General features: G+C 38.7%; 3 protein-coding genes across 5 annotated transcripts; 1 reads left to right on the forward strand and 2 right to left on the reverse strand.

Moving 5' to 3' along the window:
• Positions 1 to 207: 207 nt before the first annotated feature.
• LOC114243496 (gem-associated protein 8) lies at positions 208 to 1,952 on the reverse strand. The gene has a single exon (XM_089732073.1). The coding sequence runs from the start codon at positions 1,897 to 1,899 to the stop codon at positions 1,198 to 1,200; it is 702 nt and encodes a 233-aa protein (XP_089588199.1). The 5' UTR covers positions 1,900 to 1,952; the 3' UTR covers positions 208 to 1,197.
• A 272-nt stretch (positions 1,953 to 2,224) lies between these two features.
• Positions 2,225 to 4,095, forward strand: LOC114243545 (uncharacterized). Its single transcript, XM_028175070.2, has 2 exons — positions 2,225 to 2,454; positions 2,723 to 4,095. The coding sequence occupies exons 1-2, from the start codon at positions 2,323 to 2,325 to the stop codon at positions 3,686 to 3,688; spliced, it is 1,098 nt and encodes a 365-aa protein (XP_028030871.2). The 5' UTR covers positions 2,225 to 2,322; the 3' UTR covers positions 3,689 to 4,095.
• A 2,026-nt stretch (positions 4,096 to 6,121) lies between these two features.
• On the reverse strand, positions 6,122 to 24,425 carry Tbc1d15-17 (TBC1 domain family member 15/17). 3 transcript variants are annotated; one of them, XM_028175069.2, is made up of 10 exons: positions 24,151 to 24,425; positions 14,396 to 14,588; positions 13,349 to 13,768; positions 11,393 to 11,564; positions 10,392 to 10,488; positions 9,497 to 9,913; positions 8,899 to 9,086; positions 8,508 to 8,634; positions 7,720 to 7,945; positions 6,122 to 6,903 (listed from the first exon to the last, which is right to left on the reverse strand). In XM_028175069.2, the coding sequence occupies exons 1-10, from the start codon at positions 24,190 to 24,192 to the stop codon at positions 6,887 to 6,889; spliced, it is 1,899 nt and encodes a 632-aa protein (XP_028030870.2). In that variant the 5' UTR covers positions 24,193 to 24,425; the 3' UTR covers positions 6,122 to 6,886. The 3 variants fall into 3 exon arrangements, with proteins under 3 accessions (XP_028030870.2, XP_028030867.2, XP_028030869.2); XM_028175066.2 differs by having other exon boundaries at positions 7,688 to 7,945; positions 24,151 to 24,424; XM_028175068.2 differs by having other exon boundaries at positions 7,649 to 7,945; positions 24,151 to 24,424.
• Positions 24,426 to 25,073: the final 648 nt, after the last annotated feature.

Below are 25,073 nucleotides of genomic sequence, written 5' to 3' on the forward strand. Positions count from 1 at the left end.
GGTGTACTTTTTTTCCTATAATAACCTATGTATCTGCAAAAAAAAGGTGGCAACTCTAGTCATAACTGCTGCTCAAATAAATGTACTTACCTTTGTGATTTTTTTCCAAGGTATTTGTAAAAATCTGTTGTAGAATATCTTGTTCTTTCGCACACCCGTAGGACAGTAAAATCACGAACCAAGGTTCAATAAAAATGATCAGTATAATAACTTTTTTTGAAGTTTTATTCGCAGAAAAATCTTATGTATAATATAAATAAACTTTTCAAAACATTTTAAGTTTAAATTCGATTTTGAATCTTAGCCAATCTCATTGAAGTTAAATGATAATAAGTTGCATTTAATGAACCCAAGCAAAGATTTTCTCCCATTTTAAACACAATTGACACATTGACAACAGTAGTATTTAAAAACAGAGAAGTGTTTTGATCGCCCCAGTTCACCAGAAACACTCCTTTATTAACTATAGTTAAAACAACATTGTCACCTCAACTGTAAATTAAAACCAGATCCACAGTACAGGTGCCAAGGTCAATACCCAGAGAATAACTAAACAATTAAGTTACATAATTAATATTTAACTAACCTCAAAAGATTCAAAACATGACTGCCAAAGCAATTCGTAACCAATGCACTCAAGATGTTGTAAGCATTTTATCAATACCCTACAATCATCACAACATCAAAGTTCAGGTGTTTAAGTATTATAGATGAGCTCTGAAAAGTCAGTCCTTTTATGGGCAGTTGTGTTATGAAATAATTTTTGACATTTTATTCTATTTTATTTTATTAATCTAATTAATTACTATCTTATACAAAAAGTTCAATTTGAATAATATAAACCCAGTTAATCTAAAAACAAACAATCTCCCTACATTCGTAACATTTTACATGTCATGTTAGAAGTCTACACATTGTCCGAGACTGAACATTCGAGATTAATATAAAAAAAGACAAAATACCTAAAGAAATAACATTGTAGTTTTATGAGGTACAAACTTCAAACAGTTTAAATCTATTTAATTCTCTATTTAAAAATTTTCTTAGCTATGGGACACATTGTAATAAGCGTAAATTTGTAGTTATTGCATTATTAAAAAATAAACATAAGAAAATATTTCTTACACTGAGTCTATATGAACCACATCCATTATTTTACATAAACATAAAATTGTACTTTATGATTAGTATATAAAATCAACTAAAATTGAAATTGAATGGTATGTTGGGCCAATGCATTGGTTTATCTCTTTCACAGGAATCTAAAAAATCACATTCTAGTGACATCTCTAAAGCACACATCCTCTGCCAATCCTTTCCATACAAGGCCTTTAATTTTTCCTCAGACCTCTCTGCTTTGTTAGAAGGCTCAGACACGTTTGCATCCTGGGGATTTACTGAATCTAACTTGGTTTTTAACTTTTCGCGTTCCAGTCTAGCGTCTTCTTTGAACTTCGCATTATCTTTCAAAAACTGTATAAACTCCTCGCTCACTTCAATGTCATTATTTTCTTCGCAAATTTCTTCGTCGTCGATATTAAACTCGTGTTTCAAGCTTTGTTCTTTCTTGACATTTTGTTTCTGTATAGGAAGGTCACTTGTGTAATTTTTCTTAATAATATCATGTAGTAGTTTGTTTTCATATTCCAATGCCTTCGCTTTTGACTTCCAATAAGCGATTTGGTGTTTCAATTGCCAAGTCGCTGCAGTTGTGAAATTCTCTGCCCAAGATGACATTGTAAGACCGAAATGTATCCGTTTGAGATTTTGGAAATCTCTTTTGTTACCTAATTGTTTGTTTTTTTGTGCTGTTTTCCTTTTACGCCTCCGACGACGGTTATTTATGACTGTTTTACTGATTTGTAAATTTTCTTCAGGCAGATCACGCTGTGAAAACATTTTGTCTGTCACCACACCAACTGTCACGCATCAATTGTCAACTGTCACCATGTTATTATCTATGAATTGTTCTAGTATGTATGTAATTATTGTAGTAATTCAATGTTTCTTCAGGTTTAAATTTGAAATAAGAGTTCGAATCAAAATAACTCGATTTCAATTTATTCAGTTATATTTAATTTGCTGCCACTTCAATTTTTTAACAATAAACATGACTACAGTCTTATAGTCTTTTGTGATGAAATATTTGCCTGTATAGACTGTATTATCTTTGCCTGTCCCGTCAAACAAATGAAGTAAAAGAAAGTGTAATGGTAAAGTAAATAAACAATTTATTCAAATTGCAATGAAAAGAAATGAATCTATTTAAAGTATAAAATCTAGTAAAGTATAAAATTTATTTATGAAACATTTGGATAAACAATGAATTATAAAGACAAATGCCGTACTTGTTTGGGTAGTTCTACAGACATGAGATCCATTAGTTCTTCAATTTCCATAGGAGGACGAGACGTTCAGTTTGCGGAAATATTGCTGAATTTCTATAGCTATCAGGTATTACTCATAATATAATTAAGTTACCATAGTTTCAAAATTATTAGTTGGAAAATATTCATTGAATTCATTGAATCGTTCTGATCGTAAATACTACATTTAATTAAAAAAAGAACGGAATTTTACAAGGAATACAGATACCGATGAAGGTGATGTTAAATTTTAGGATTGTGACTCTATTCTTTTGTTAATAAATTTTGTGACATAATAATGCTTTGTAATGTTCTCGATTTTTGCTGGCAATAAACGATTATTATTCTTCTTGTAGGTAACAGAAGATCCCCTACTTTCTGAAAACCTTTGCATCAGCTGTGCTCACCAACTAACCATCACATATTCTTTCAAAGTCCTAATAGAATCAAGCTATAGAAAATTAATAGAAAACTATAACGATTTAAACCATACAAACGATAATTACGAAGCTGTAAGTGAATCTTATGATGAAAATAAAAAAAATTATAACAGAAAAAAGAAAAAATTCAAGACAAAAGTGAAAGTTAAAGAGGAACTTGTAACAATATACTGCGCTGTGTGTAAACAGGAATTTAATTGTATTAAAACATTAAATGAACATTGTACTAATAGTCATCCCACAAAAGGAGCTGGCAGGAGTTGCGATTATTGCAGTGACAAATTTGAAGACTTCAGATCTCTGGTGCTACACAGAAAACTTCACTTGACACCGTTTTTGTGTGAAAACTGTTGGGATGGCTTTCTCAATGAGGAAGAACTAAGTATGCATACCTGCCAGCCAAACAGAGATAAAAGTAAAACTAAAACGGAGAGAGTGCTACGTCAGTGTGACCAATGCGGTAGGTCTTACCCCCCAAATTACATTAGAATCCACATGTTAACCCATGGTGACGAAAGATCGTACAGCTGCAAATACTGCCCCAAGAAGTTCAAAGTTCCGGGAAGTCTCAATTCACACGTATTATGGAATCACAAAAGAACACGAAACTACAAATGTGAAGTTTGCAATGCAACATTTATTTCCTCGAGCTCTAAAAGTTCGCACATACGTAAGAATCATTTAAAAGAAAAGAAATACCGATGTGATACATGCGGGAAAAGGTTTTTCTCCAAATCTGAACTGCAGAGGCACTCTTTGACTCATACTGGGGTTAAGAACTTTCATTGTCACTTGTGCGATAAATCATACCAAACTAGATATGGACTGAATGTACATTTGAAATCACACACACAAGTAAATATGAGTATTATGACTTTATAAGTATTATTGATCAATAATAGTAGTATTTATTACATATATTGTGTAAAGTACCCAATTAAATCGTATTTTTATTGTATACTACGGATTGCTAAGATCAATTCATGTACCACTATTTTTATGAAATTGTAAATTGGTTTTATAACCGGCTATCTATTAATATTTAGGAGTCTACTTGTCTGTCTTGGCCTAGTAAAACACCACGCTATCTCTTCCCATGTACATCGTAAACAGCACTGAATTCATCTCGAATGAGATGAGGTGCATGAGGGCATTATTGTGGTGTTTATGGGCTCCGGTATCCACTTAACACTTGGTGGCCCGTATTGTAATTGAATATCATGATATGTGACAAAACGAAAACCAAATCATACCCTCAAAATCATCTCATAAAAATATCACACACAAAATGACTTTTATTTTATTTTACACTAAAACATTGACTGAGATCACTACAAATACATCGACTGCAAATTTTGACCTATTCCATGATCTAGGCCAGAATCTGCAAACAAAACGATTGAGACACGAGGTCTGACTCTTATCTAGGTTGGTTTTCGCACCTTTTAGCTTAAGGGCCTTTGGTATTCCCGTCGTGTCAACTGGGGATGATTATGACTTGACATTGCAAGGAGCTCTGGAAAAATGCTCGGGGAGCATCGCGTTCCTGCCAAAAAGTGCAGATCCTATGATTGTACACTCAACACTGGCAACAATGGCATCGCAAGAAGCAGATTTATCATCATCATCATCTCAGCCTGCCCATTGTCCACTGCTGAACATAGGCCTCTCCAAGTGATCTCCAGCGCGGCCGGTCCGTTGCCACCTGCATCCAACGTGACCCAGCGGTTCTTACTAGGTAGTCGGTCCATCTCGTAGGTGGCCGTTCCACACTGCGCTTGCCAGTCCGTGGTCTCCACTCGAGGATCTTTCCGCCCCATCGGCCGTCCGATCTTCGCGCTATGTGGCCTGCCCACTGCCACTTCAGCGTGCTAATCCTACGGGCTATGTCAGCAACTTTGGTTCTTCTACGGATCTCCTCATTTCTGATTCGGTCACGTAGAGAAATACCAAGCATAGCCCTCTCCATAGCTCGCTGCGTGACACTGAGCTTCCTAAAAAGATCCCTTGTGAAGCACCGCGTCTCGGAACCGTAAGTCATCACTGGTAGCACACATTGGTTGTATAACTTTGTCTTAAGGCACTGAGGGATTTTACACGAGAACACATTTTTTAATTTACCGAACGCTGCCCAGCCGAGTTGGATCCGCCTACTGACCTCTCTCTCGAAGTTGGACTTACCTAATCAGACTGCCTGTCCCAGGTATATATATATTCGTCTACAACTTCAAGAGTAGAGTTCTCAACAGTTATTGGGGTGGGCTTAACATGGACATTGAACATGATTTTCGTTTTATCCATATTCATTTTAAGGCCCACTCGTTGGGAAACTCTATTGAGGTCACCGAGCATCTGCCCCAAATCTTCCAGCGACTCAGCCCTGACCACTATATCGTCAGCAAATCGAAGGTGTGTGATCTATTCGCCGTTTATATTGATGCAAAGTCCTTGCCATTCCAGGAGCTTGAAGGAATCCTCTAAGACAGCGGTAAACAGTTTCAGAGATATAACATCTCCCTGTCTTACTCCTCTCTTTAACGTGATTTCCTTCGTGCAATGCTCCTGTACTCGGACTGACATGGTGGCGTTATTAAACAAGTACTTGAACACCTCGACATACCTATAGTCAATACGGCACCGCTGGAGAGATCTAAAGACCGACCAAGTTTCGATGGAATCAAAGGCCTTTTCATAGTCCACAAACGCCAGGCATAGTGGCCGATTATACTCTTCGGTCTTTTGTATAATCTGTCGCAGCGTATGTATGTGGTCTATGGTGCTAAAGCCTTTTCGGAAACCGGCTAGTTCGGTAGGCTGAAAGTCATCAAGCCTGCGTTCGAGACGGTTCGTGATGATTCTCGAGAACAGCTTATAGACATGGCTCAGCAGTGTTATGGGCCTGTAGTTCTTCAATAAGGTTTTGTCGCCTTTTTTTAAAAACAAAACCCCTGTTCCATGCCTCTGGCATTTTTCCTTTGAGCAAGGAGGAATTAAATGGAAAAAAGGAAAAAGAAGCAGACTGCCATATTGAAAGAAAAAAAAGAATAACCTAAAAAGGGCCCTATCGTTGTTGTTAATGTTACTGTTACTTACATTACGTTACTGTTAATGTTACTGTGCTTTAGTGCGCCCTATGAAACATTTGCACAGCCAGCCTTAGGACGAGTGTAAAATGAGTTAAAGTTACCATTTTTGTTTTAGGGTCATAAGAATTTTGGCTTTTCTACTTCAAGCCGAAACACATGACTGAGGAAACTGACAGCCATAAATTTCTTATTTTGTTCAAGGATAGTCACAAAATTTGGAACCAAATAGTCTGTTGATAAAAAACATTTATTTAAATAAAAATACGGTGTGCACTAAAATTATTATTCGCCATTAAAATTACAAGTACTAAAATAACAAAGAGATACTTTAATTTAAAAAAATAGACAACACATTGTAATATGTGTAAAAGGTAATAAAAAAGTAACAAGTGCTGGATATTTAAAATGATTTACAATAATAAATTTTAGGTTTTCTTTTTTTGTATTAATTTATTAACAATTCCTCACCTATAAATGATTAGCACTAAACATGATGTATTGAAACATAAATCTTTTCAAATTCAAAAGCGCATTAAGAAAATAATATATGTTTTTTCTAATCTAAAGATAATTTTTACATTTTCATTGTTTAGTTGGAATCGAGCACCACTGGAACTATCAAATTTATAAAATATCCATCCTGTACCAATTTATTAAAAATAAAAAATTTGTACATTCAACCAACGAATAGATTATCTACGTATGACATATTTTTATTTCTTAGAAAAATATAAAATATCATTCTTATTATAATGCAGTCATGTTTTAGCGTATGGTTTAATGCAAGAAATAACCAACAAATGGTCAATTAAAGAACAGGAATCTAATAGGCATACCTACTCAGAAATCGACTAAAAATCCATCTGCATCATCCGTTCTTGCAAATTTCTTGATTAATTCTTGCATTACACCATCTGTTAGTATTCTTTGATACAGTGTATCTCAGGCGAGTAGAGCCCATACAGTTTTCGTAACTATTGTTATTCGTAATCCATTATATACGACTACATCCTGAAATAGAAAAATAAAACAATGTTTTTTAACAAAGAAACATCATTATGAATCTATTAATATGCTAGAACTATATATTTAACTATCATTTCTAATTTCTCAACGTTATTTACAAAACAGTTAAGCATGTAGAAAACTGAAAAAACAACACTACCGTTTATTATTTACCTCTGAACTAGGTAAATGCATACACACATTAGCTAGCTATAAATGAGTTATAGTGCATTTTGTGGTTAGCTTTGAAGCTTCATTAAAATTAAAAGATTATATAGCTAAGCAATAACATAAAGGTCAGAAACTCTTCATCACATTCGTTAAAAAGCAATTTTGAAGTTACTAAGTGTTATTAATGATTATCAAGCAGTTAATTTGCATGTTTGGTGCATATTATACGTTTGTCTGTATTAAGAGTGCATTCCAAAAACAATAAACTATGCTAGCTAAAGTAATCATTAGTAAAATTACTTTCATATCACAGCAATACACAACCCACTACATGTATATTTTGTCGTATGTTATTTGTACGAATGTTTGCCACATTCAATACAATTCAAAATTATTGAAATAATAATCCGTAATGTAGTATTAATTGTTTTGTGACTAATTTGTCACTCACTATGTCTTAGTTCTGATTACTTACTAATAATTAACATCATAATTCAAGTTTTTCTTGAATATGGCAAACCTAAAAAGCGTCTTCGATCTACTATAGCCAACTGTATGTACATGTACATAATATAATCACCACTCAAAAATTCATATCTAATCCTATTTGATACATAACTTCGTCCATTTCTTGGCCAAAAATGGTATTACCGTTGCCCTCCTTTAGCTCAACTTGACTTGGTTTGGTAGAGGGTAGAGTAGAGGTAGAGGGCTCGGGGTCGGAACTTTTTGACATTGACAGATTCAATGGCTCGATTCCTAAGACTATCCTGATTTGATCTGTCAAATGCGGGGCTGAAACTATCTGGTGATATATGCCTTCGGCTGAACTTAGTACCCTGTCAACGTCCAAAGTCATCGATAGATCGTTCACATGCTGAAAGGAAATGTCAAAATATTAATGTTGATTCAGTTTTTTTATTGTTTTTTTTTTATTGTAAAAACGAAGACAGAACTGTCTCCATTTTTTTTAAAATAATCTTCAGCCCGACTAATTATTACCATAAATAGGTTTGCGACTCCAGCACTCTTGGGCTACACCACAGATCAGTGTTCAATATTTATTATTCTGATAAAATTTTCCTATCTAACTTCCCAACTTCCCCTCTAGAGTTCATATTTTGAGTGTAAATTCATATAAGACCTATACATATGTGTACTTTGAGTACCGGTAGTTGGGCGTGTAATGTGGTTGCACGGATTGGAACCGATCTTGCCTCTTTGGGTTGTGAAAAAATTACACAATTCAATAGCTTTTTTCAATTATGGGCAGTTTTTTTCAATTATGTCCTGACACTCTCTTTAATAAATTTGATTGATATCAAATTAAGTTTTAAATCATCATTGTCGAGGTGAAAATGGGATTCACTTAATTTTGTCTACATGTTCCGGATCAACTGGAGCACCAAAAGTTAAGTAATAGTCAAATTGTTGAATACCTTTAATATTTCAGTGAAACCGTAATCTCGACTAATTATAACTTCTTTTTCTGCATCTAATATGGCAACGCATATCAACAAATGAAAATTTGCACATGGCAACCCCGTCCACAACACTTCCCATAGCCTGAAATAATTATCAAATGATACAGATTATTACAGATTGTCCAACTGTATGTGTAAAACACGTAAGACGTGTTTATATTGATTACGTAGTATGAATTTATTTTAAACACTTTTTTTTATCGAATAAAAAAGGTTATAACCTATGTTTGTTTCTTATCTTTACGGTAACGATTTTTCTATTTTTGTAAATAGAAAGAACTGATCCGGGCACACTCAAGACCACATTGGTCATAAAAATCACCATAAAAAAATTAACGAAACAAACCTCATGATATCGATATGTGAGAATTCCCTTTTGAACCACACAAGCAGCCAGCGGAAGCAAAAGTACATGTTCCCGGAGTCCTTCTGCGAGAGGTGCTGGGCCAGCTCCGGGCTAGCGAACATCAGCAGCTGCTGGAGCTGCAGGAGCTGGTGCTTCATTCCGGCCTGGTCCATGTCGAAATTCGAAGCCTAAAATCAGTACAACAGATCTATCTCAATAATGAACAAATCAAAATATGTCACCAGTATAGATAGGATTATATTTTTTATTACTTAGACGAGTGTACGAGTTCACGGCTCACTGGGTGTTAAGTAGTTGCCGGGGCTTATAGATATTATAAGATGAATGCCACCACATCCTTGAAACTCGAGGTTTATGTGATGCGACTATCAGACACCAGATTTTTAAAGGAAGTATTTACTTAGCACATGCTCATTATCAACTTGCAGAATTGCACGGATAAGCACCACCGAGCAATGATTCGATCCGGTTTAAGCCTGAGACTTCGACATGTACGTGGACGTATATGACTGCATTCAGACCCACACGCTCTGCCGGCGCATCGATAAAACCCGAATTCATAAAAAAAATCACTTACAATTTTCTCCATGAAGCCGACGAAGCACCAGAAACTGTCCACTTCGTTTCCTAACAGCAGCAGCAGAGGCGCCAATATATCGCTCATTCCCTGCACGTACCCGAGATCGAAGTTGTACATGACGTAGGTCATCAGGATGTCCTGGAGCACGGCTAAGTGGGGGTTGTTGTCCCCCGCGAAGAACGGATGAGTCCTGTCCGTTCTGTTCACGTCCTTCTCGACCAAACTTTTTCTGTCTCTATACTCAGAGAACCTATTCTCCTGCCCCTCGGTCACTGACCTCCATTGGAGTTTCATAGAGAAGTATTCCTCGGTTTTTCTCTTCTGTAACGTTTTTAATTCTGCATGCGTCATCTTCCAGGGGAAATAGTCCAAGAGATACTTCCATACGGTGCTGCGTATAGAATGTGCCACGCCCTGAAATGTTTACTGTGAATTTGGTAAGGTATTCGTGATGGGCATCTGTAAGTTTGTTTGTTGTATTGTATATATTTGCGATTGCGCGACGTCTAAGTGAATTTTTTAAGCTTTTGGCAAACCAGGTACCACTGTGGTAGGTTAATACCGGACCTATCACCAACGTGCTGTTATAGGAAATTCGGTGTTTTTTTTCTTATTTTCCTCAAAATGATTAAAAGAATACAGTATATTAAACTAGTCGCTCTGTGGATTAACACCGATTGACCGTCCACGTAAAGGCGAAGCTTAGGCAAGGCTTTAAATACGATTTTGATATTAAGACCCACCATTACAATTTGGTTCTAATTACCTCATTCTGTCCAAGCTAGGGATGTAACAGTACGACAAGTGGCCAGCAATATCAGTTGTTTCAACTTAAAAAAACCACGAGTCACGCCCAGTCTCCAGAATTAAAGTCAAGAGAAATCTTACTCACTCCCCTGAATATGAGTTGCTTGACTCCCTCCACCTCCACGATCCTACCGTCCGCGTCTTGCAAGGCGTCCCATTTTTCAGTGGACAGTGGCGAACCTCTAAAATAAATTGTCTTTTTTATGTTGTAGTAACTCTGACCGGTGGTGACCACTTCGCCTTAATCGACAACCCTAATCAGCATATCAAAAGAATATTTTTCGGTTTGAATTTTGTCCGTGACAGTATTTAGCACGTTGACTGCCATGTGCCCTACGACACGCACTAAGGTAATTATGTCGATTTCTTTATTCGATCTTCTTACTAGGCGCGGAATATCTATTAGACTCTGGGAAAGTCGAATTCGAAGATACCGAGAATGAATCTATTTCTAAGAGACCTAAAAGACTAAAACATACATTAAATAATTGATTTAATCTCATCGATTTACTGGTAGTAGGACCTCTTGTGAGTCCACACGGATAGGTACCACCACCCCGCCTATTTCTGCCGTGAAGCAGTAATGCGTTTCGATTTGAAAGGTGGGTGGCAGCCGCTGTAACTATACTGAGACCTTAGAACTTATATCTCAAGGTGGGTGGCTCATTTACGTGGGAGATGTCTATGGGCTCCAGTAGCCACTAATCACCGCACACCAGGTAGCCTGTGAGCTCGTCCGCCCATCTGAGCAATAAATAAAAATTACTACACTGCGCCGCGTAGGGCACCCGTGACATTTTTTTATGATTGAAAAATTACTGGTGGCCCGGAGGCCTTTCTGGTTTCACCAGGACAGGTGGGCGAGCAAAGGCTCAGCCAGGAGGGGCGGGATTTGCTAACAGCTGCCCGAGCGCCTCCGAAGGAGACCTAACAACTCAAGAGCAATTGCTTCGCGAATGAATCTACTACCGGATCGGAATCGCGACCCGCTGAGAAGATCGGGCGAGAAACTCAGCGGGCTAAGCCGGTGACCTACATGGCAGTCAGCGTTTTAAGAACCAGAAGCACGTAGTCGGATCCAGTTACCTGGGTATACACGGTCTGGGAGGCAACGTTGGCTTCACGCTGATGACCTCGTACTCGTCGCTCCTGGTGACCGAGGTCGTGTCCTCGAGAGCGCTCATGCTTTTAGTCAATAAGTCAGCAACCTCCTCTGAAACGTCTCGTTTCCCGTTTACATCCTCATTGCCGTAGTAGACTGGACACACAAAAATTTTCGACTTATACATCTACCATCATTTTACTGCCGGTAATGAAATGAGATGTTTGTGGAGTTGATTGAAATGTGGCGAAATACGTGCGAGATCCCACACGCGACTACCAGTAGACGCTCACAGGAATTTAATTCAGACTTCGCTAGTTAAATAAGTCAACTGTACACTCTGTTCTTTTTCTATTATCCGTATTCGTTGCAAGTGATCGAGCCGCTTATCATAGACCTTAGACATCACGAGAACCTCAAAGCATTAGGTCGAAGTTGTTGTATCGGTTCGAAGGGTGGGGTAGCCGTTGTAACCATAGTGAGACCTTAGAACTTATATCTTTTTTTTTTTTTTTTTTTTTTATTGCTTATATGGGTGGACGAGCTCACAGCCCACCTGGTGTTAAGTGGTTACTGGAGCCCATAGACATCCACAACGTAAATGCACCACCCACCTTGAGATACAAGTTCTAAAGTTTCCCGTATAGTTACAACGGCTGCCCCACCCTTCAAACCGAAACGCATTACTGCTTCACGGCAGAAATAGGCAGGGTGGTGGTACCCACCCGCGCGGACTCACAAGAGGTCCTACCACCAGTAATTACGCAAATTATAATTTTGCGGGTTTCATTTTTATTACACGATGTTATTCCTTCACCGTGGAAGTCAATCGTGAACATTTGTTGAGTACGTATTTTATTAGAAAAATTGGTACCCGCCTGCGGGATTCGAACGCCGGTGCATCGCTCAACACGAATACACCGGACGTCTTATCCGTTAGGCCACGACGACTTCAATATCTCTAATATCTCGAGGTGGGTGGCGCATTTACGTTGTAGATGTCTATGGGCTCCAGTAACCACTTAACATCAGGTGGGCTGTGAGCTCGTCCATCCATTAAGCAATAATAAAAAATAAAAAAACGCATAACTAGTAAATCCATATGTTCGTGATAGCCCTCCCACTAGTTTATTATTCTCGTTTGCCAATCCATGACCTTGCATCCTGTAAGACTGACATCCTTATGGCAATGTAACAGCAAAAACGACTAACGAAAACTAAAAACGACTAACGGCCGTCTGGTGTAGTGGTAAGTGATATGGTCACTACACAAGGGGTCGCGGGTTCGAATCCCGCCAAGGGAAGATATTTGTATGATAAATATAAATGTCTTTTCCAGGGTTATGGATGTATATTAAATATATGTATGTGTATAATAAAAATCTTACATTTATATCCGTTATCTAGTACCTGTAACACAAGTTCTTTACGAACTTATCACGGGACCAGTTAACGTGGCGTGATTGTTAGTAAATATTTAAAAAAATTACATCCATACTACCCGAAATACCTACGCAGTGGGCGTTCGTTGAAAGTGCGTTTCCAGAGATATTTTTTGCCACGTACCATCCGGCTATGGAATGAGCTCCCCTCCACGGTGTTTCCCGAGCGCTATGACATGCCCTTCTTCAAACGAGGCTTGTGGAGAGTACTTAACGGTAGGCAGCGGCTTGGCTCTGCCTGACAATCTTTAGTGATATAACGGCTTCGATAATATATATTGAACGTGCGTATATTTGGCGCAATACTGTAGTCAATTGTATATCCAACCAACCAAATATCCAACGACACGTTTACCAATAAAATTAAATCTCGATTCATGCAAAGGTTGCTTATAATTTGTAGTTTTCTGGATAAATAAAAGTAATCATAGTACAGTACAGGATAGATTCATTCCCCCGCCACCAGAAAGCTAGAACGAGAACTTCGCAACCACTTACCGATATCCGTTAGTTTTGAAAACGCTTCCAAGGTAGTTTCGTAGGGCCTCTGTTTGAAATTAGAAACCAAATTCCACACGACATCAGTCGTATTCTCCGTAAATATATCTAATTCGGCGAACGATTTATTCAAGACCTGGGACTCGTCGTTAGGTTCAACCACCATGTATGTGTTCCTGTCGTGTCTTGTTTTAGCGGTCTTAAGATGATTCTTTAGATAGGCCACGAATATCTCGGCGTTTCCGTGTTGGAAATAGAACGTATTCTGCCAGACTCCCGGTTTCGTCGAGAACTGCATTTGTTGGTTGTTACGGGTGATGCGAAACGTTTTTAAATCGTCTAGGGGTATTTTTATGATGCGCGCCCGAAGATTCGCGTAATCCGATGTTATGTTACCGCTTAGGGTCCGTTGTCTGCGACCTATCCATCGATCACAATTAAATCATTAATTATCAAGCTTTAAGAAAGAGTTGCACCCAAAAATGGGTGGGGTAATGATGCGAGACAGTTTGGGACACGGTTTGGGTTTGTATTTTTTACTTAATCGAAGCTCACCGCCCAATTAAGCAATTGCCAGAGTCGATGGAAACACGTGAATACGATCGACCTGAATCGGCCGTTATGAGGATTATATCAGCATTTTAATGAATTTCTTCAAACAAGAACAGCTAAACAGAAATATACAGCACGACAGACCAGCAACAGAAAAGTTCCGGACTGAAAGACGTGATAGTCATTTCATAGTATTGATACTCCGATCAAGGTCGGTCTCTACGTCTCTATGTGGACTGCTACATTTGATGTATGGGCTCCAGTAGCCGCTCGAGAGATCTCAAGATCTGCGTTTGGTCTACTTGGATAACGACACTAAAGTAGTATATTTCTATCCCATACCCTCGAATCGCTGCCATGTTTATTTCCTTTTAACTATTATTCCGTCATCAAGGAAATCGTTTCAATTCAATCATCATTTCAATCATCAGATGTCAACTTAAAACTATAGTTAAGCTAGTTATGTTTTCAGGTGTCGAATAACAACGGACATACCAACGGTATTAACAACAGCCCATTCTTGATCTTGAGTGTCGGAATCGATGGTGATCAAGTCGTTTGGTCTCCATTCTATGCATTTAGTTCCGTCGGCGTTCTGTACAATGCAGAGCATCCCGATTGAGTTGAAATCGGAGACCGGCCGACCGACACTGGTCTTTAGAAGTACTCCGTCTTGCGTGAACAAGTCCTGGATAAAAATAAAAAAGAAAAAAAAATCAAATATTTATGTCGATTCTTTGCTGCCACGTTCGGGGATGAGGATTTCGCATATTAATTCAAAGATAGTGCTTACAAATAAATAACAGTCAGCTCAAGACTCAAGACTAATACTACTCCCGCCTCATTCTCAAAACTTATTTGTCTCGGTCGATAAATCTGTTAGGAATACAACTTGGAAAACAAATACCAATAAGAATGTCGAACCGTTTTTTAAAATGGATTATCTTTTTTTTGCCTACCTATTCTAGTAACTTCGAGGGGTTATTCTAGATTTTCCGAACTAGTAGGTGAGCTCGCGGGGCTCAAACCTGACGTTGTTTGCTAACACGAACCCTAGCAAGAGCCGTGCTTCACAGAATCTACCACGGGATCGGAAACGCGACCAACTGAGAAGATCCGGCGAGAAACTCAGTAGGCTGTGTCTGTGGGTTAATTTACTCGTCGACCCCTTCGTCGCAAGCGACGCGTTCGACGAGAACGATGACCGGTGCTTAGGGTACCTAAAAGCACCTTTAGTGGATTGGGAGGATCCGAAATTACGTGTGTGGATCATCCTAATTTAATGATTGCACTAAATGTCTGCACAATATCACGGTTCCCTCGGTGTTTATCGTGGTGGATGCTGAAATTTACGGTAGGCAGGGACTTGGCTCTGCCCCTGGCATTGCTAAAGTCGCGACGCTAACCACTCATCATCAAGCGGGCCATATGCTCGTCTGCCTACAAGGACAATAAAAAAGTCTACAGACTTCACGATACTAGCACAGCCCACTATTAGATATGAAGTCGAAGCTTAGGTACCTACTTTATAACGGCCCACTTCAATTGTAACCCAAAACAGTTTCATCAACAGCTGGGAACAATAATAATTTATAAACACCTGTTGGCGCCGTTGCGATGAGATGTTGGGTGCAAGGCTTATACGAATAAAAGTGGACTGTATTTAAAGCTGGTTTATTAATCGGATCAAAGTTAATACAGTTTTACGGGACCGACAATGATTGCGCTTTTTCGTCGATGCACGTAGTTTTATTCTGTCACATCACGCCTCTCCCCCGCTGCCGCCGCGGTGAGGAAAATAGGGTTGCTATGTTTCGAACATGCTCCCCGGGTTGAAGAACTTCAAATATTGACTGGTAGCGGGCATATGTTATTGTAAGCGCGTCGTATAACACCTTTCTTGGTTAAGATATCTGCCACACGTGTAATTCCATCTCGTCCAGGACAAAGGCGAATAATGCGTCCGAGCAGCCACATAAGAGGTGGTAGTCCCTTCTCCTTGATGACAACCATCATACCTTCTTTTAAGTCTCCCTTTTGAGTCGGCCATTTCATTTTTTGTTGTAGCCACACGACGTACTCATTGGAGAATCGCTGCCAAAAATGCTGCTTAAGGTACTCGATACGCTGGAATCTCTTAAGAGAGGTTAAAGTTGAATGATTTGTTAAATCAGGCTGAGGTACAAAGATTAAAGATCGTCCTATTAGGAAATGAGCTGGAGTGAGAGGATAATAGTCCGAAGGATCATCTGACAGAGGAATGAGAGGCCTTGAATTTAAAATGGCTTCAATTTGAGTTAACAAAGTCGTCATTTCTTCAAATGTGAGATGTGTTAGCCCTAAAATTCTACGCAAGTGATATTTCGTAGACCTAACGGCTGACTCCCAAAGTCCGCCAAAATGTGGTGTGTATGCCGGTATAAAAGAAAATTTAATCTCTTGCTCTGCCAAATCGGAAGGAAGGGTACGACTAAGAAGTTTGGATAATTCATTGAACGTTCCAACAAAGGTGGTACCATTATCAGACAGAATTGATTGTGGCTTCCCGCGTCGCGCAGTAAATCTATTCAAAGCAGCAATGAATGCATCCTTGGACAGGTCTGAGACAAGCTCCAAATGTACGGCCTTTGTTGCCAAACATACGAACACGCAGATGTATGATTTTATTAGTTTAGAACCTCTACCTTTCCGGTTTGCTACCAACACTGGGCCAGCGTAATCAACGCCAGTTTGAAGAAAGGGATATTCCAGGTGCACACGTTGAGTAATTGGTAAATCCCCCATGGGTGGCTGAACAGTAGTAGCCTTAAATCTGCAACACGTCACACAGTTTCGCACAACCTTTTTAGCTAAATTATTGCCACCAATGGGCCAATAGTTGTGCCTAGTGATTGCTAATAAGAGTTTAGGACCACAATGTAAATGTTTAAGATGTAACATTTCAAATATTAGATTAGTTAAACGATGGTTAGCGTGGAGAAGAATTGGGTGCTTAATATTAAATTCGTAATCTGAATTGTTGAGTCTACCGCCAACTCTCATCAACCCATCGCTATCGAGGAAAGGTGACAAAGAAATAAGTTTATTTTTAATCGGTAAAGGCCTACCAGCGATTAAAAGAGAACGCTCTGCAGAAAACGATTCTTCCTGAGCTACAAATAATAAATGGTTTGTTGCATTTCTTAATTCTAAGTCAGTTAGCCTCCCTTTTTGTAAATGTTTATGATTACAATTAGATATAAAACGATAGATATAAGATGTCACGCGAATTAACCTAGAAAATCTAGATGTGTTCTGAATTAGATTTGACAATATACAATTTTTTGAAGAGCCTTGATTTATGTGTAAAGCATGAACAGTTTCTAGAAGATGATCAGTATAATTTGGGTTAGTTGGCCAGTGTGATGGGTCCTGAGCTAAAAATGAAGGTCCCGACCACCATAAAGCGGAATTACGTAAAAGACTAGCGTTCAATCCTCTAGATACCAAGTCTGCTGGATTTTCCTTTGAAGGGACATACCGCCATTCGTGTCCAGCGCAGATTTTCTGTATCTCAGACACACGATGAGCTACGAATTTTTTCAAATGAATTGCAGAAGAGGCAATCCAACCGAGAACTATGGTTGAGTCCGACCAAAATGAACACCTTTCTACTTTTAATGTTAAAGTCATGGTGATCTTTTCACATAATTTGGAACCAAGCATGGCGGCACAAAGTTCCAGTCTTGGAATCGTAGTAGTTTTTATAGGAGCTACTTTGCTTTTTGATGCTAAAAGAATGGTTTTTATGGATCCGTCTGACGTCTCACTTCGAACATAAACACATGCGCCGTAGGCTCTCTCCGATGCGTCCGTGAAAACATGAAGCTGTATTCCAATCGGCTGAGAAATGACGCAGCGCGGAATTAGAATATCATTGAGATGAGGTAAGGTTTTAACAAAGTTAAGCCATGTCTTCTTTAAAGGTTCCATGATCTCGTCGTCCCATGAGCATTTATGTTTCCAGAGATCTTGCAGCAAAAGCTTAGCTTCTACAATGCAAGGCGAAACTAAGCCAAGCGGGTCAAATATTTGGGCTACGGTAGCCAAGATATACCGCTTTGTTATAATGAGTGAAGGTGACAAATTTATCGAAAAGTATAAATTGTCAGCGCGACATTTCCAATTAAGACCTAAAGTCTTCGAGTGTTCGTTGGAACTCAGATCTACACAATCTGCGTTATCATTCGAAGTATCACTAAGAGCTCTGAGAATTTCAGAACTATTGGAATGCCATTTACGAAGATTAAATTGTCCAGACTGGAGGGCAACCTTAATCTTTCTGCACAATTCTATGGTGCTGTGAATGGTGTGACTTCCACCTAAGTAGTCATCAACATAAAAGTCATGACATATAGCGCGCTTAACATCGTCATCGTGAGCTTCATTGCCTAGCTGTATAAGACATCGGGTTGCTATAAAAGAAGCTGAGGCCATGCCATAAGTTAATGTGTTTAGTGTGTACGTCTTTATGGGTTGTGAAGGATTAAATCTCCATAAAATTTGTTGTAAAGGGCGTTGAGAATTGTCTAATGAAATTTGTCGATACATTTTTTCTATATCGGCCGTGACCACATACAGATGTTGTCGAATCGTATTAAAATTGAAAATAAATCATCTTGTATCGTGGGGCCTACTACCTGAATATCATTTAGTGATTTACCTATCGATGTACGAGCAGATGCATCGAAGACTGCTCGCAATTTTGTAGTTGTACTCGATTCCTTTAAAATACCATGATGAGGAAGGAAATACTGAACCACGTTATTGTTAGTATTGTGGATATTTTCACTCATGTGACCAAGATCGAGATACTCGCGCATAAAGCTACCGCATAGCATTCTAAATGTCTTGTTTGATTTTAGTCTCCTTTCGAGTGAAAGGAACCGGTGCTTGGCCATATAGTACGAGTCTCCTAAACATTTTGGTGATTCATGAAAAGGTAAAGTCACGTTAAAGCGTCCGTCTCGCGTTGTAGTTTCAGTGAACACCTTTTCACACGGATGACTATTTAAATCGTGGATTGTTGAAGATGGTATAGAGTCTAGCTCCCAAAATTTAGTAAGATCTGTGGCGATCTTTGAAGAATCGCAACTTAATAAGCAATGTAAATCTTTAGAGTTAGTCTTATTTAAGAGGGAACCAGAAATTACCCAGCCAAGTTTGGTTTCAAAAAGAACAGGTTTATTTTTGCCTAGTTGAATACGGTTTGTACCTAAGACATTCCAGAAAACATCTGCTCCGACCAATATGTCAATGGAGGATGGAATATGGTAAGTTGGATCCGCTAAAGATACTCCCGATGGTATATTTATGTTTTTATTTTCTAAATATGCTAAGGGTAAAGAGTTCGTAATTTTATTCAAGAGATAGCAATTGATGTTAAAGTTGTGGTTGCCATCTAATGAACGTATGCTTATCAAACACGATTCATTACACGCGGAGGTTTTATTGCTGATACCACATGCTATGTAATCCACACGCTTCGTTCTCAAATTAAGCCTATGACAGAGATCCTCCGTAATAAAGTTAGCAGTACTCCCGTTGTCTAAAAGAAGACGTGCAGTATGCGTTTGCCCATTAGAGTCTAAAACCTGAACTAACGCCGTAGAGAGTAAAACGTGTGATGAAGTATCAGTTGCCGTGGCTGACACGACAACGGTTTCAACTGCGGCTGTTTGCTTCTTATAATGAAGAAGCGTGTTGTGTTTTAACTTGCAGTACTTGCAATGGCTAAGCTTACATTGAGAATCAGTGTGTCCAGGCCTCAGACAGTTAAGGCACACTCTAAGCTCTTTTGCTTTCCTAATACGTGTTTCAATCGATAAACTTCTAAAAGACTCGCACGCGTACAGGAAGTGTTCCTGATTACATAACGGACACGCAACTGTTTTATTTTTGTTAATGGTAGTTAGTGCTTTAAGCTTAAAATGTTCATTTTTAGATTTGATTCGACGCGCGTCCTCTAACGTTTCCAATAAATCGGCTTTATTTGAAATGAATTTAGTAAATATTTTTAGAGTTGGAGGGTCGCTGAGAGTATTACGATGCTCTTCCCAGCCCCTACTAGTGATGCTGTCCAATTTAGAGGCCATCATATGAATCACCAAAGTGTCCCAATGTTCGACAGGTTGATCCAATGTGGCTAAGGCTCTAAGATTTTTGTTGGTTACATCTACAATGTGTCGTAAACTCCTACTGCATTCTTTTTGTATGACGTCAACATTAAAAAGAGTTTGGACGTGATTGTTGACAAGTAAGCGCTTATTGTCATAACGCTCACAGAGAAGAGTCCACGCAGAAGAGTAGTTATCTGCTTTAAAATCTAAGCTTTTGATTACTAAAGCAGCGCTTCCATGAAGAGAAGCTCTTAAATAGTGATACTTATTAATACTATCAAGGGTATCGTTTTCATGAACCAAAGAAATATAAGTGTCTCGAAATTCAAGCCAGTGCTGGTAACAACCGTCAAATCGAAATCCGGCTCGAAGGACCATATGTTGGCGCCGTTGCGATGAGATGTTGGGTGCAAGGCTTATACGAATAAAAGTGGACTGTATTTAAAGCTGGTTTATTAATCGGATCAAAGTTAATACAGTTTTACGGGACCGACAATGATTGCGCTTTTTCGTCGATGCACGTAGTTTTATTCTGTCACATCACGCCTCTCCCCCGCTGCCGCCGCGGTGAGGAAAATAGGGTTGCTATGTTTCGAACACACCATTCACAAATTACAGAAAAATAATATGATAAAACGTGGTGATTGTACTCAGATAACAACCAAGTTCATAATTTTCAATGACCTCATTACTGGTATGGCCTGTGCGTGAGAGAAAAAGCGAGATATTGCCGCTATATGAGCGCACGCAACTCACAATATATTTTGGGATCACTAGTAGCCCCTAGGACAGCTTCATCGCGACAAGTGAACGAGTACGTTCTCAGTCAGGAGGGTAATTTTTTGCTTATATTTGTAGACGAGCTCATGGTCCACCTGGTGTTAAGTGGTCACGGGAGCCCATACATATCAACAACATAAATGCCGCCACCCACTTTGAGGAAATAAGAGTTCTAAGACTCAGTTTTACAGTACAACGGTTGCCCCGCCCTTCAAACTGAAACGCATTACTGTTTCAAGACAGAAATAGAGGACAGTGGTACCTACCTACCCTGGCGGGTACACAAGACGCCCCTGCCACCAGTAGTTACGTAAATTACTATTTTTGCGAGTTTCTAACAAGATGTTATTCCTTTACCGTGGAAGTTATTTGTAAATATTTAATTTTGTTAAGTACGTATTATATTTCATTAGAAAAATTGTATCTGCCTGCGGGATTCGCAGTCAGTCTTATTTTTCTGAAATTTAGTAAATAATTTATTTATTAAACATACACTATTGTGTAAACAAATATGTACATCTGTGTTTATTAATTAATTTCTTACTTTCATTAAATAAATAAACTTGTTTTGCATTCGTCAACATTAATTTAGTGTGGCGAATTTTGAAATATTTTTTTTTCTTGAATAAAAACAGAAAATATTGAAAGTGTTATTTTAACTTTTGTTTCACGGGCCTCGGCGAGCGCAGCCGTCACGTGCCTACCTCGTGACGGAGGCATCCGAGCCAAGATCTTGGTTATTAGCTTGAGGTACCTGTCTTGACTTGTACAGTCGGAACAGCTTCCGCGCTCATTTCAAAAAGTTGAGCCCTCGGCTGATGGCGACGGCCGGCTCTTCTGGCAAACGTCAGAAAGGGTCTCGACTTGGCGAGAGAATCAGTCGTAGCTACGATGCTCGGCAGCAACTCGTCCTGGAAGATGACGCTCGACTTCTGCGAGTTCACCATCTCGCAGGAGGCGGCGGAACGATAGAAGGAGGGCTCTACTCTCTTCGCACCAAATGCGTTGCCGTCGAGCCGGAAGGCGCAAGAGACAGTACGAGCGTACGTCCCGGCCCCTGTAGGCGGCGGGCCTAAGTCGGAACTGATGAAGGTCACGGAGCGACCTAAGAGTACAGAGGCCGCGCGGCGCGCCACCAGCACTCTAGCGCGCCGTCCAGGAGTAAAATCATTATAAGAGTAGCCGGTTGGCGATATATCGCGTCCTGACCTGATAGGCTGGTTTTGACCCAGCGGGCATCCCGGGACACTAGCGGCATCACCTGGACGGCCTGGCCGGCTGCCGTGCCGAGACGGCCGACGTCCAGATCATTCGATTCACCTCGAAAGTTCCATCGGCCAGGCGTCCTTACCTTGACCGGGCTTTGACCTCGGGGAGATTTCCGAACCGCTAGGGCGAGAGCGCAGGGGAGTAATTTAGTTGATAGAGCCCTAAAATAAACCGCGCGCCCCCTAGGCGCGAGGATCTTGTAGACTAGGTCATCAGACCAAAAAAATATAATAACAAATTAGACAAATCCTGAGAACTTGGAAAAATTCATAGTTGTAGGTCACGTGGAAGGAAAGAGAAGTCGAGGAAGATTGCCAACCAGGTGGACGGACATTATCAGGGAGGCCACAAACACCAGCGTCCCGGGCGCCATTAAGCAGGCCGAATGCAGGCAGCATTGGAGGAAGCTGGTGCAAAAACTGGACCAAGGTGGTCACGACCCTCAGTAATGAGGAAACGACAGAGAAGAAGAAGAAGAAGAAGAAGAAGACAATGACTGCAAAGTTTTATTATACCAGAACCATGCAGTTTTATTAACACGTTAACTGTGATGTGGGTCATTTTTGCCCTATGTGGCGCACTGAAGTAATGATGTCAATTTCTATAATTGAGTGCCTAGACTACCTAACTTTGCCTTCTTTGGTTTTTAATGTATTTTTTAGACATTTAGGTCTCTTAAATTTATCTCTAAATTGATCTCTTAGAAATTTATCTCTATAGGTCTCTTAGGTTCTATTGAGAATGAATCTATTTCTAATCTTCAGATTCGTCTTTCCTAGAGTCTACTAGACGTTCTGGCACCTTAGTAAGAAGATTGAAGACAGAAATCAACATAATTACTTCAGTACACCTTGTAAGGTACAGTTGACCTACAAGGTAATCAATGTGTTAAATAAAAATAAAACTATTCTAAATTGCCTAGAAAACAAATCCAGTATAGGATATTCCTCAGTTTTCGCAAGTCATAAACTTAATTTAATTTTTAAATAACTATATTTATACTAATATATAACTATATATATTGTGGTACCATACACATTGGTAATAATCAATGCGAGATTTAACTGTACAAGTAAATCCAATTATGGATTTAAAATACTGCCACACCACAGCAATAAGAGTTTTTAAGAAAAATAACATGGATACGGAGTACTAACTTTGACTGAGTTTGTTCTGACAGTTCTTGGGCTCTCAATGGGAGATTGTACACTGATGTGCCTTTGCAACATTATATTACCCAAAGAACAGATACATTTATAGAAGAAATGAAAACTATGCATCTAATTAACTTTAACTATTCGGACTGCATAAGCAATAGTTGTCCAAGTCAAAGTGTTTATAAAAGAAATATTTATTATTTTTTTCATACTGCCCATTTTATTTTTTAGACCATGTTATTATCACAATATAATATTACATTTCATGATTAAAGTTGATGATGTAATTTTTTTTCTTAAATTAATGCATGTTACTCAAAACTCCCTACAAAACTCAATATTAGTTTAATTATCTTGTCAAGAATTACCAGCACTACCAATTATCTTAACAAAATAATTCCATTACAGCCAGTAAAGTTTTTTATTTACTACATCTATACTATCCTGACATATAGGATACAAAACTATCCTGATTTATTATTATATTTTTCTTTGTTTGTAAATTATATAGAATATATATTAAAGTTATATATATTGGTGGTTGTTCTAAATTCCTGGTGTTTGCAATGCTTTATACAGTAAAATATTTGATTGATATTTCCAGCAAATCGGAAATGAAAATTATGTTTGCACGAAAAAAGTGTTTAGTGTAATCGAGTTAAAATAAAATGTTAGTGTCTTTTGAATCCCTGATTACGAATGCGTGAAAACAATAACAATGTGACGCAATTTGTTAAGCCTTTATTTTGATTTATTGTTACGATTCTCTTCTTACAGTTTTCAGCAATTTGAGAAACAAGGGCACTGGATGAGTGAGAAATAGAAATGTGGGTAGAAATAATGATTAATTGTGAATTTGACAAAAAAAAAACAGCAATGCACTCACTTTGTACTGGTCGTGTAATTCATCTCCCGAACTCGTAGACATGATGATGATGATGACGATACAATCACCCGCTAAAATACACACAATCACAACATAGGTACGTTCTAATGATATTAAATTTTACGCCATAATTTCATGGTATCTAAACAAACAAAGTAAAACCAACTTGATCAGTCGACAGTCGCAAAACTAAAATTGTGTGTAATCTATGGCATTATTGTGAATGTGAAATGAAACTACGTGATAGTCTATGATGAATGTATTTGCTTAGAGTAAAAATCACTAATAGAGAACAATAAAGCTGTGAACAACTATAGTTCTATGACTTTTACCCTTGAACGCGAGGATAGAAGCTACCTATATTTTATATTGATGTATTATTTTTTCAAGTTTAAACGTGTAATATTGGTAGTTTATTAAATTTTTATCATTTGTGAAAATGAACATTTATGGGAAAATGCAATAATTATTTGACATTTGGCATTTCAATTTCTTTTAAAGAGCTCACCACAATTTTACGACATTAACCACCATTCACCACCAATTTAAGACATTAATTCAGATTAAATATTTGATTTAATCTCATCGATTTACTGGTGGTAGGACCTCTTGTGAGTCCGCACGGGTAGGTACCATTACCCCACCTATTTCGGCCGTGAAGCAGTAATGCGTTTCGGTTTGAAGGGTGGGGTAGCCGTTGTAACTATACTGAGACCTTAGAACTTATATCTCAAGGTGGGTGGCGCATTTACGTTGTAGATGTCTATGGGCTCCAGTAACCACTTAACACCAGGTGGACTGTGAGCTCGTCCACCCAATAAGCAATAAAAAAAAAACTGCGTGCTTAGTGCGAGTTTTTTAACGTTCTCGATAGCGTAAAAGTTAACCCAATTTGGTATGCAGTTGGAACAGCGCCCCTAACG

The sequence above is a fragment of the Bombyx mandarina genome, chromosome 12, assembly GCF_030267445.1.
Source record: "Bombyx mandarina strain Sakado chromosome 12, ASM3026744v2".
Lineage (NCBI taxonomy): Eukaryota > Metazoa > Arthropoda > Insecta > Lepidoptera > Bombycidae > Bombyx > Bombyx mandarina.